This window comes from Sciurus vulgaris (assembly GCF_902686455.1).
Source record: "Sciurus vulgaris genome assembly, chromosome: 9".
Classification (NCBI taxonomy): domain Eukaryota; kingdom Metazoa; phylum Chordata; class Mammalia; order Rodentia; family Sciuridae; genus Sciurus; species Sciurus vulgaris.
Window position 1 is genome coordinate 102,016,903 of NC_136469.1, and position 13,299 is coordinate 102,030,201.

The following is a 13,299-nucleotide window of genomic DNA, read 5'->3' on the forward strand; positions in this document are numbered from 1 at the left end:
TAAATAAAGTTATTTATGCAAAGCACTGAGAACATTACCTAGCACAAAGAAAACTATTAGTGTATAAGTGCAACCCCTACCTTCTAATTAAATTTAGCAAAAATATTAGATACATACTCCTGTACCCAAAGTCATGCTAGACTTTCTAATTAAGAAAATATATTTTTGCTTAACTTTTAAAAGATATAAATGTAGCTCATGATTTTTTTAAAAAAAACCTGGAGAGCAACATTCAATCTAACAGTAATGCATTCAAGTTTCAAGCAATGACCCACAGGCATAATAATAATTTTTTAATTTTTAAAAAGTTTTTTATAGACTGCATTTTAATTCATTGAACACAAATGGGGTACATCATTTCATTTCTATGGTTGTGCACGATGCAGATTCACACCACATACATGCATAAAGGGTAATGATGTCTGTCTCGTTCCACCATCTTTCATATCCTCCCTCTAGGTTTTTAGGCTCCAGAGGGCCAGGTGCCTCATTTCCTCTTCACACTAGTGTCTGGAACCTGGTAGGCACTGAATAAATATTTGTTGAATTAATTGAGTGTGTCGTGAAAGAGAAATTCAGTTATATATATGTGTGTGTGAGTGCACAGGTCTGCGGGTTTGTCTATGCCTTGATTATTCCACAGAAGTGTTTGTGAGAACCTAAAAGAAGTGCTGGGTCTTGAATGTAGGAAGCATTTGTTTTCTCATTTGATTGATACTTATGTCATTTTCATTGTGATTTTCTCTTTCAATTGCAGTCAAGGGTATAGATTTCACTTTCCCGTCCTCAAAGATTGCCCAAAATGACTGCTTATTTTCTTCCTAGCCCACTTACTGTTATTAATCTACTATGATAATTGCTAGTTATTCATCAAATCAGGCACTGTTTCAATTTATATTTTGTACTGGTAGATACAATATAAAAATCTAAGAGTAAATAGAAACAAACTATGTACTTTGCCAGTTAAAAAAAAAAAAAAAATCAATGAGTTTTTTTCAACTTTGAGAGTCAATATTTCAATGATGTGAAATTTTAGTTAGTAAATTTACACCTCTGTCATTATTCATAACCAGGAGAGGCAGGTAAAAAGAAATCAGATTAAAAAATTTAGATGAAATAATTATAAGAGAGATTGCCAATTCTCACATTGCCTGCCGTCATCCTGCAAGAATCCCTTTTGCCATTCAAAGTTAGAAAATATGTATCTAATTGGTTTGTTTTTTCATGGTGCCTGGAAGAGTAGCAATCCATCATCACAGCGGGAATTTAGAGTGACCCCATCATTTGAAGTGGAATCTAGGAAACCCCATTACTGTGGTTTTCATAAGTTGCTTATATTATTTTTTAAATTTTGCTTCCTCAAATTTAGATTAGATTAGATTAGACCCTCAATCAGACATCAGCTTCTACCTCTGAAATTCCAGGATTCCTTGACATCTCTGTCTTCTTTTCTCCATCTCCTTTATTTACGTTTAAGAGAATGCCAATCAGCATCCTCAAGCTAATTTAAATTTCCTAAAATAACCCATTGAGAGTTTTGAACAATCAGAGAACAAGTTTCCCGCAGAAGAGATGAGAGGCAATACTCTTCCTGCTGGGAATCTGCCAGTGCATGTCACAGTCACAACCATCCCAGACACAAGCCTGACCTGTGGATCATGGCCTGCTTGTTGGAGATCTTGTTTTGAAGATAAACAGCAAGATATGATCTTACCTGTTGAGGTTAAAAGTATTCCAATTAGAAAAGACCATTTTCAACCCTATCTCAACATTCGAGCAGACTGTTGTTTTTATTATGCCATCCGTGGTGCAGTTTATCTCAAAGAATGTCTGTGAAACTCGAGCATTGGCATCCCCTCCCCATGTATGGCCAACATGCAGATTCCTTGGTTTCACAGCTACTGAACCAGAATCTGGTGGGAGGAGATGGTGCTGGGAATCTGCAATTTTCACTCATTCCCCAGGTGATTCTTATTCTTACTCGGGTTTGAAAAACACCATCCATCCTAATGACTTGGAAGTAATTACTCTCTAAGCAGCGTATGTGTGTACACATACAGGTTGTAGTAGGTATCAGAAGTTCCTTCCTTTTTTAAGGCTGAATAATAGTCCATTGTGTGTATAGACATTTTGTTTATTCCTTTACCCATCAGTGGGCCCTTGCTTTGCTTCCAACTTTGGGTTGTTGTGATAACATGTTATTAACATAGATGTACAAATAATTGCTCCTGTTTTGAATTTCACTTCTTTGGGTATGTGCCCCAAAGTGGAACTGCTATGTCATACACTGATTCTATTTTAATTTTTTGAGATACTGTCCTGCTGTTTTTCATTATGGCTGCACCATTTTTTACATCCCTACCAACAGTGCACAAATCTTCCATACTCTCCAACACCTATTGTTGCTTGGGTTCTTGATAATCGCCAATTTCTCCAGAGCCTCATCAACCTGTGATTTTCAAAAATCATTAATTTTTTTTTTAAGGCAAACAAATCTTTTTAATTGTAAACTTTAAAAAATGAAAAGAAACCTACTCATCCAACAATTGCAAAACAAAAACATTAAAATGAGCACATATGTTTTTTTCTTTTGGTTGTTTTCATTTCAAAGAATTTTTCATTTTTTGTCTTTTTTTAATTTATTTTTATTGTAAACAAATGGGATACATATTGTTTCTGTTTGTACATGGAGTAACAGCATACCATTTGCATATTCATAAATTTACATAGAGTAATGATGTTTGATTCATTCCATTATTTTTTCCTTCCCCCCCACCCCTCCCACTCTCTTTTCCCTCTATACAGTCCCTCCTTCCTCCATTCTTGCCCCCCTAACACCCCCCATTAAGTGTCATCATCCGCTTAACAGTGAGATCATTCCTCTTTTGGATTTTTGAGATTGGCTTATCTCACTTAACATGATATTCTCCAATTTCATCCATTTGCCTGCAAATGCCATAATTTTATTATTCTTTATAGCTGAGTGTTATTCCATTGTATATATATACCACAGTTTCTTTATCCATTCATCAATTGAAGGGCATCTAGGTTGGTTCCATAGTCTGGCTATTGTGAATTGAGCAGCTATGAACATTGATGTGGCTGTATCTCTGTAGTGTGCTGATTTTAAGTCCTTTGGGTATAGGCTGAGGAGTGGGATACCTGGGTCAAATGGTAGGTCCATTCCAAGTTTTCTAAGGAATCTCCACACTGCTTTCCAGAGTGGCTGCACTAATTTGCAACCCCACCAGCAATGTATGAGTGTACCTTTTTCCCCACATCCTCTCCAACACCTATTGTTGCTTGTGTTCTTGATAATCGCCATTCTAATTGGGGTGAGATGGAATCTTAGTGTAGTTTTGATTTGCATTTCTCTTATTACTAAAGATGGTGAACATTTTTTCATATATCTGTTGATTGCTTGTACATCTTCTTCTGTGAAGTGTCTGATCATTTCCTTAGCCCATTTGTTGAATGGGTTATTTGTATTCTTGGTGTAGAGTTTTTTGAGTTCTTTATATATTATGGAAATTAGTGCTCTATCTGAAGTATGAGAGGCAAAGATATTCTCCCACTCTGTAGGCTCTCTCTTCGCATTGCTGATCATTTCCTTTGCTGAGAGAAATCTATTTAGTTTGAATCTATCCCAGTTATTGATTCTTGCTTTTATTTCTTGTGCTATGGGAGTCCTGTTAAGGAAGTCTGATCCTAAGCCAACAAGGTGAAGATTTGGACCTACTTTTTCTTCTATAAGATGCAGGGTCTCTGGTCTGATTTCAAGGTCCTTGATCCATTGTGAGTTGAGTTTTGTGCAGGGTGAGAGATAGGGGTTTAGTTTCATTCTGTTGCATATGGTTTTCCAGTTTTCCCAGCACCATTTGTTGAAGAGGCTATCTTTTCTCCATTGCACATTTTTGGCCCCTTTGTCCAGTATTAGAAAATTGTATTTATTTGGGTTTGTGTCCATGTCCTCTAGTCTGTACCATTGATCTACCTGTCTATTTTGGTGCCAATACCATGCTGTTTTTGTTACTATTGCTTTGTAGTAGAGTTGAAGTTCTGGTATTGCGATACCCCCTGCTTCATTCTTCCTGCTAAGGATTGCTTTAGCTATTCTGGGTTTCTTATTCTTCCAGATGAATTTCATGATTGCTTGCTCTAATTCTGTGAGGTACGTCATTGGGATTTGAATTGGAATTGCATTGAATTTGTATAGCACTTTTGGTAGTATGGCCATTTTGGCAATATTAATTCTGCCTATCCAAGAACATGGGAGATCTTTCCATCTTCTAAGGTCTTCCTTAATTTCTTTCTTCAGTGTTTTGTAGTTTTCATTGTAGAGATCTTTTACCTCTTTGGTTAGATTGATACCCAAGTATTTTATTTTTTTTTGAGGCTATTGCAAATGGAGTTGTTTTCCTCATTTCCCTTTCAGCTGTTTCATCACTTGCGTATAAAAATGCTTTAGATTTATGCGTGTTGATTTTATAGCCTGCTATTTTGCTGAATTCATTGATGAGGTCTAGAAGTTTTCTGGAGGAAGTTTTTGGATCCTCTAAATATAGAATCATGTCATCCGCAAATAGTGACAGCTTAAGTTCCTCTTTTCCTATTCGTATCCCTTTAATTTCTTTAGTCTGCCTAATTGCTCTGGCTAGAGTTTCGAGGACAATGTTGAATAGAAGTGGTGAAAAAGGACATCCCTGTCTTGTTCCCATTTTTAAAGGGAATGGTTTCAGTTTTTCTCCATTAAGAAGGATGTTGGCCATGGGCTTAGCATAAATAGCCTTTACAATGTTCAGGTATGTTCCTACTATCCCTATTTTTTCTAGTGTTTTCAGCATGAAGGGGTGTTATATATTGTCAAATGCTTTTTCTGCGTCAATTGAAATAACCATATGATTCTTATCCTTAAGTCTATTGACATGATGGATTACGTTTATTGATTTACAGATGTTAAACCATCCTTGCATTCCAGGAATGAACCCCACTTGATCATGGTGCACAATTTTCTTAATATGTTTTTGGATACGGTTTGCCAATATTTTGTTAAGGATCTTTGCATCTATATTCATCAAGGATATTGGTCTAAAATTTTAAAAAATCATTAATCTTTTGATTTATACTTTTCAGGGATCTTCACCAGCAGCATGTTTTGTCAAGATAAGAATTCTGGAACAAGGTGGAATGTTTGTGAGTTTCCTTAGAGTATTACTATAATTTAGCTCTGATTGAAGAAAAATATTTTACTTCATAGGTCTGTTTATTTAAATAAATGCATAGAATACAAGAGAATTCATGGTTTTCAGTTACACATGGGCTATAATATAGTGAATCCTGACATATTTGCTATGAATGAAAGCAAACACTTAGGTAATGATTTAGAGAGTCATCTGCAGTTCACTGCGGGTCACATATTGCCTCTCCTGATCTCCACGTAGCTTCTCCACACCACAGCCAGTCATTTCTCCAAATGCAAATCTGATCATTTCACTTCCCAGTGCCCAAAGAATAAAGTTGAACCTCTTCTTCATGACACGCCCTCCCTCCAGCTGGTCTCCACTGGCATCTCCCCTTCCCCATGTTTCAGCCACATCAAGCTATGTGTCGCTGACGACGACACCCTATCATACCTGTGTATTTTCCTCTGGCCAGAACACCCTTTGCAACATCACCCAGATTTTACTTTATCAAGACTCAGCTCAAGAGTCACTTTTTCATGATACCTGTCCTACCTCTCTCCCATGATGTGAGGGAGGTGTCTTTTCACTCTCCCTCCCACCAAGTTGAAATGACCTCTCCTTTCTCCTCACTGTGACCAGGACAGATTCTCTTTATAGTACCCATGGTGTTTTACCACACTGTTTTCTGTTCCTGTCTCTTTCTAGATTATGGGCTCCTCAAGGGCAGAGTCTCAGTCTAGTTTAACTGTTATATCCCAAGTGATTGGCACTTCATAGATACTCAATAAATGTATGTAGAAGGAATAATTGAAAAATGGATGAGTAAATGGGTACAGGGGGCAGGTAAGTAGGGAAGTAGATGACAGAATTGGACAGGATAACTATTAGTATTCATACAAGACTAAAAGTGATTATATGAGCTTCCCAAGGGCATACCACAGTAATTTGGGGCTGAAACTCAAACCCAGATCTTCTAATAGAATGTCTTGCCCCCTCTACAGTGTTTCCCTCTAAATATAAAAGGCTTGATCTGGGAGCCTAGTTCAATGGTAGAGCACCTGTCTAGTCTGTGTGAGACTCTGGGTTCAATCTCCAGCAATGCAAAAAAAAAAATAATAATAATAATAGCAATAATAAATTTTAAATGTCAACAATTAAAACACTGCATAAGAGGACAGTAATATGATTACTGAAATTATTAAGCTGAGTCTGTTTGAATAGGTGGATGAAATTGAATCTGATTCTTTCAACACACTTAACTGGATTTCCGTTGCCTTATGCTCCCACCTTGTCTGGCTTACGAAAGATTTCATTAAGATTCAGTCAGGGCTCCCTGTGGTTTTGTTAATAAAATATTGATATTAATATCATCCCTATTTAAGCTGTCACAAAAATTTGCAGATTCCTCCTTTAAAGGGCATTTCACAATCCCAGTCACCATCCCAGGTAGTGAAAATAGCAGGATGTTGGATCCAGAGACATTAACCTGCATTGCCTTCTGGGAATGGTCGCTCCCTAGTTATGTGACCCTGTCCAAGTCGTCTCACCTGTGTAAGCTTCAATGACCTCATCTACAAACTAAGAATAATTATATCCTCTTCACAGCATTGCTGTGAGTACTGAGACACCAGGTCCCCCACTGTTTGGCACCTATTCAGCCGGCAAAATACGTCAATTTCTTCCATATATGAATTCAATTCATTAAAATTAGATCCTTGCATTTTTCAGAATGCACCTATTTGAAGATTGAGTCTTGTCTTCCAAAGCAGGTTGAGGTTTCTTAAAAGGCAAAATCTCATCTCATTCATCTTTCCCGTAATCTCACCCATTCTACCTAAATATTTCCTGATTGCTAATCATTTTCTTCAAGAATGTATATTTACAAAATACTTTTCAATGACTTGTTTAGGTTACCATTAACTTTAAACTCAAATAAAGCAAGGTCTTTTTCCAGATCTTCAAGTGGTCGCCACAGACACAAGATGACTGATTACGGCCTTTGTGTGTTGTCACTCCACTATGTCTCTGTGGAAGAGGCTCAGACAGAGAATCAGAATAAAGCTTATTTGTTTTCTCATTATCTGGCTCTGAGACTGACTCCATTCTTGATGAGCTCTGTAGGAATGAGACTCAAGATTAGATTATAGTCCTCTTAGAGCCTGCTATTAGAATCTAATATATGCTGTATTTACTTTTCAGTTTGCATACATTTTTAAATGAATATTTACTTGTACTCTCATGACCTAGACAACTATCAGTTTTGAGGTGGAGGCTGTCTGTGCTGCTTCTTACAGAAGGAGGAGCCTCCCATTTAAGTAACCAACAAAAGAAAAACTACAATGAGGATTTTTTTTTTTTTTTTTGATCTCTGCAATTGAACTCAGGGGCACTCAACTACTGAGCCACATCCCCAGCCCTATATTACATTTTATTTAGATACACGGTCTCACTGAGTTGCTTAGACCTTGCTTTTGCTGAGGCTGTCTTTGAACTCGAGATCCTCCTGCCTCAGCCTCCTGAGCCACTGGGATTATAGGCCTGTGCCACTGCACCAGGCCCACAGTAAGGATTTTATGTATGATTTCTTAGTTGATCCTTATAATGATTCCATAAATTAATGATTATCTCCGTTTTACAAAATTTAAAAACAAAATTGGTCTCCATAAAGTTAAGGATTTGGTCCAGTATCTTACATAGCAAATTGCAGAGCCAGAAGTTGATTCCCAAACTTCTTCCCTTACAACGGTACTAATATTTTGCAACCAAAAGTCAAAAGATAAGAAGAGGGAAACAAATAAGCTGAAATGATGAACATGAATTAAAATAATAACAAAGTCTATCACAGGCACAAGTAGTACAAAGCTTCACAAAAAGTTCATATATAGTTGTAGAAGGTGGCAGAGAGGATAGATCCTCTGACCCCTCCACAGCCCAGAAAAGAAGCAGTGAAAGAACAGATGATCAGAGAGGAGCCCTGACCCAGGGTTCCACGCAGCTTCTGTGGGAGATCAGGCAAAGATGGGAGTGAATGCCCAGGATTCACAACTCTGGGCCATAAGAGCTCAGATGCAGACAGGCCAACTGGCTCTCTTTTCCAATCACAGGGAGGACAGTACACCAGTGATCTATATCAGCCTGGGCAGAGGCTTCTGTGCCTCAGATGGCCCACAGAGAGCTCGCAATCACAGTCCCCACAATTGCAGACAGCCATTAGGCTCTATACCATTTTAAAGAAGACCCTGTGGAGGGGAGTGAGTGCAAAACACTCCACAGCAGCCTGAGTGAATGACCTGAGCCTGCATCCTGTACTCCCTGAACCCAGTAGAAAGAGACAACAGACTCAACACAGCACCCTCCAACACAGCATGTAGACTGGTGCGTAGGCTGACAACCAGGAATCGGCTGCTGAGAAATCCATAGCAACCAGGGAAGTAGCATTTATTCCCCAGCACCTCTAGGAGGATCCAAAAATGAAGAGTAATAGGTGCCAAACCAGAAGACTCAATAAGAGTTTTCTCCACCTTCGCATGGATTACCATAAGTAACTCTAATATCAGTTCTGATCATAAATATATTACTCTTCATTTTGATTTGGTAGTTGTTCCCCTAATATTCAATATTGTGCCCTCAGTCCATCTGATTGTATTACTTTCAATGTTTAAAAGCATTGATTGGAATCATTCCCTTTTTGTTTTCCTGTATTAGGTTTACACTTGCTTCTCTTAGTCACACTTTGCTACATTACCTGCTACTGCCTCAAATCTACCCCTCCCATCCATCTCTTTACCTTGGTTTGTATTTTTCTCTCCTGTCTTCTCTGTATTTATTTTTCTTCTTTTTTAATTTTGGTCTTTTTTTCTCTCTCCTCTCTCTTTCTGCCCCTATATAATGTAATACAAATTTTACTATGTTTGATAACTAATTTCTCAACCTATTACAGAACATCACTATAATTCTGAACCTAGATCAGAGCAACTGTGGAGAATGTTATAAACACGTTTTTGTTTTTCCTAAGGTTGATCAGTACATGGTTTCACTATGAAGTGATTGTAGTAAATAGGATTTAATGTCTTCTCTCAAACTGGTGCTAATTCTGGGAACTGCAGAAGACACGTGTTGAGTGAAAGTATCAATACCTGGATGTTTGCCCAGCCTAGAGTGCTTAAGAGAAAGAAACTCACTAAGTAGTCCTTTGCATAAAAGTAGAAGTGCTAATCCTCCCAATAAATAGGTAGACAATAAGCAGTATGAAAAAGCAAAGGAATAAACCATCCCCAAAATCCACAACACTTTACCAATTGATTCCATTGACACCATGGTGGAGGAAAGGTCAGAGAAAGAATTTAGAAAGTTCATAGTTAAAACCTTCAGTTATCTAAAAGAGATGTAAGGAATGAACTTAGAAAATACAGAATATGAAAGATTATTTCAATGAAGAGATGGAGATTCTGAAAAAGAATCAAATAGAAATCCTGGAAATGAAAGACTCAATAAATCAAGTTTGAAATTCAATGGAGGGGGCGATCCAAGATGGCGGACTAGAGGGTGACTGCATCTCCAGTCGCTCCAGAACCCAGGATTCAAGAAGGGGAGGCATTGAGAGACTCGGACTAAAATAGAACCACGGGAGCCAGCCACAAGTCCACAAGCCAGTGGAGACCTCCAACCCCCAAGCAGGCTCTGGGACTAGGGCAGGGCAGCCAGAGACCTCTCCAGGCGGCCCTGCCCCCCTCCGGCCGCAAGCTTTTTCCACAGGGTGATCCAATATGGCGGACTAGAGGGTGACTGCATCTCCAGTCGCTCCAAAACCCAGGATTCAAGAAGGGGAGGCATTGAGAGACTTGAACTAAAATAGAACCACAGGGTGAGTCTCCCCCACCTGGGGAAGCTTGGCCCGGGTGGCAGGCCCAGATTCAGGCAGCTTATTAGAGTAGGACAGGGCAGCTATAGTCTCCCCCAGGCAGCCCTGAGCACTCCAGCGGTGGGCTCCTCCCACAGGGCCAGATATTCCAGCTTCTTGGAGCAGGCCCCCCAGTGAGAGCCTTTCTGCACAGAACCAGTTCCAAGTCCCTGAGCCAGCACGCAGTGAGCTCTGGCCCGCCCACAGGTTCCTTCAGAGACCAGGACAGGGCAGCCAGGGACTTCCCCAAGCAGCCCGGCTCCCTCTGGCGGGAAGCGCCTTTATAGGCTAGCTTCTCGGAGCAGACTGCCCAGTGAGAGCCTTTCTACACAGAGCCAGCCACAAGTCCCCAAGCCAGCGGAGACCTCCGACCCGCAAGCAGCCTCTAGGACCAGGGCAGGGCAGCCAGAGACCTCTCCAGGTCTCTTCCCAGAACCAGTAGAGGGCTAGGGGCAGCTTTCTTCAGAAGCACTGCATTATCAAGTTACTCCAAGACTTCAGGCTACTGAAGGCTGGGAGGTGATACACTGGAAATCTACAGGGACACTATAAGCCAATACAGGAAATCTGCATTATCACAGAGTCCCACTGACATCTGATCAATATGAGAAAACAAGGGAAGAAAATGTCCCAAACAAACCTAGATACTATATCAATAAAACCCAATGACAGCACAGCAGAAGAAATGTCAGAAAGGGAGTTAAGAATGTACATAATTAAAACAATCAGGGAAGCAAATGAGGAGATGAAAGAACAAATGCAGGCATTAAATGATCGCACCAATCAACAATTAAAAGAGCAAATACTGGAAGCAAGAGATCATTTCAATAAAGAGTTAGAGATACTGAAAAAAAAAAAAAAACAAACAAACAGAAATCCTTGAAATGAAGGAAACAATAAACCAACCTAAAAACTCCATAGAAAGAATAACCAGTAGGATAGAACACCTGGAAGACAGAACCTCAGATATTGAAGACAAAATATTTAATCTTGAAAACAAAGTTGACCAAACAGAAAAGATGGTAAGAAATCATGAACAGAATCTACAAAAATTATGGGATATCATGAAAAGACCAAATTTAAGAATTATTGGGATTGAGGAAGGCTTAGAGAAACAAACCAAGGGAATGAACAATCTATTCAATGAAATAATATCAGAAAATTAACCAAATCTGAAGAATGAAATGGAAAACCAGGTACAAGAGGCTTATAGGACTCCAAATATACAGAATTACAACAGGCCCACACCAAGGCACATTATTATGAAAATACCTAACATACAAAATAAAGACAGAATTTTAAAGGCTGCAAGAGAAAAGAATCAAATTACATTCAGGGGGAAACCAATAAGAATATCAGCAGATTTTTCAATCCAGACCCTAAAAGCTAGAAGGGCCTGGAACAACATTTACCAAGCCCTGAAAGAAAATGGATGCCAACCAAGAATTTTATACCAAGCAAAACTTAACTTTCAGATATGACAATGAAATAAGATCCTTCGATGATAAACAAAAGCTAAAGGAATTTACAAAAAGAAAGCCAGAATTACAGAGCATTCTCAGGAAAATATTCCATGAGGAAGAGATAAAAAACAACGATGCAAATAAGCAACGGGAGGAACTAGCCTAAAGGAATAGCCAAATAAAGGAGAAAATAATCATGTCAAAAAACAAAAATGAGTCAAATGACTGGGAATACAAATCATATCACAATAATAACCCTGAATGTTAATGGCCTGAACTCATCAATCAAAAGACATAGACTGGCAGACTGGATTAAAAGGAAAATCCAACAATATGCTGCCTGCAAGAGACTCATCTCAGAAAGAGATACCCATAGACTAAAGGTGAAAGGATGGGAAAAAACATACCATGCACACGGACACAGCAAAATAGCTGGAGTATCCATCTTCATTTCAGATAATGTGGACTCAAGCCAAAACTAGTCAGAAGGGGTAAAGAAGGACATTTCCTACTGCTTAAGGGAAGCATAAATCAGCAAGACATAACAATCATAAATATCTATGCCCCGAACATTGGCTCATCCATGTACATCAAACAAATCCTTCTCAATTCCAGAAATCAAAAGGACCACAACACAATAATAATGGTGATTTCAACACACCTCTCTCACCACTGGATAGATCGTCCAAACAAAAATTGAATAAATAAACCATAGATCTCAATAACACAATCAACAATTTAGACTTAATTGACTTATATAGAATATACCATCCAATAAAGAATGAATACACTTTCTTCTCAGCAGCACATGGATCCTTCTCTAAAATAGACCATATTTTATGCCAGAAAGCTACTGTTAGCAAATACAAGAAGATAGAGATACTACCCTGTACTCTATCAGATCATAATGGATTGAAATTAGAAATAAATGACAGAATAAAAAACAGAAACTTCTCCAATACTTGGAGATTAAATAATACACTATTATATGATGAATGGATAACAGAAGACATCAGGAGGGAAATTTAAAAATTCTTAGAAGTAAACGAGAACAAAGACACATCATATCAAAACCTCTGGGAAACTATGAAAGCAGTACTTAGAGGAAGATTTATTTCATGGGGCACATTCAACAAAAGGAGTAGAAATCAACAAATAAAAGACTTAACACTACAGCTCAAAGCCCTAGAAAAAGAAGAGCAGACCAACACCAAAAGTAGTAGAAGACAGGAAATAGTTAAAATCAGAGCTGAAATCAACGAAATTGAAACAAAAGAAACAGTCGGAAAGATTAGCAAAATAAAGAGTTGGTTCTTTGAAAAAATAAACAAAATTGATAAACCTTTAGCCACACTAACAAAGAGAAAGAGGGAGAAAACTCAAATTACTAAAATTCGGACTGAATAAGGAAATATCACAACAGACACGAGTGAAATACAAAACATAATTAGAAGCTATTTTGAAAATCTATACTCCAACAAAACAGAAAATGTCGAAGACATCAACAAGTTTCTAAAAACATATGAATTACCTAAACTGAACTAGGAGGACATACACAACTTAAATAAATCAATTTCAAGCAATGAAATAGAAGAGGTCATCAAAAGCCTACCAACAAAGAAAAGTCCGGGACCAGGTTGGTTCTCAGCCAAGTTCTACAAAACCTTTAAAGAAGAGCTCATTCCAATACTTCTCAAAGTATTCCATAAAATAGAAGAGGAAGGAACCCTCCCAAACTCATTCTATGAAACCA

At 38.3% G+C, this 13,299-nt stretch overlaps 1 protein-coding gene across 1 annotated transcript in view; it reads left to right on the top strand.

Moving 5' to 3' along the window:
- LOC306669663 (cyclic nucleotide-binding domain-containing protein 2-like) overlaps positions 1–13,299 on the top strand; it is a 106,885-nt gene that overhangs the window by 76,597 nt on the left and 16,989 nt on the right. Inside the window, exon 12 of the mRNA XM_079153780.1 lies at positions 5,134–5,193. Coding sequence (XP_079009906.1) covers positions 5,134–5,193 — 60 coding nt within the window. The remainder of the gene's footprint in view (positions 1–5,133; positions 5,194–13,299) is intronic.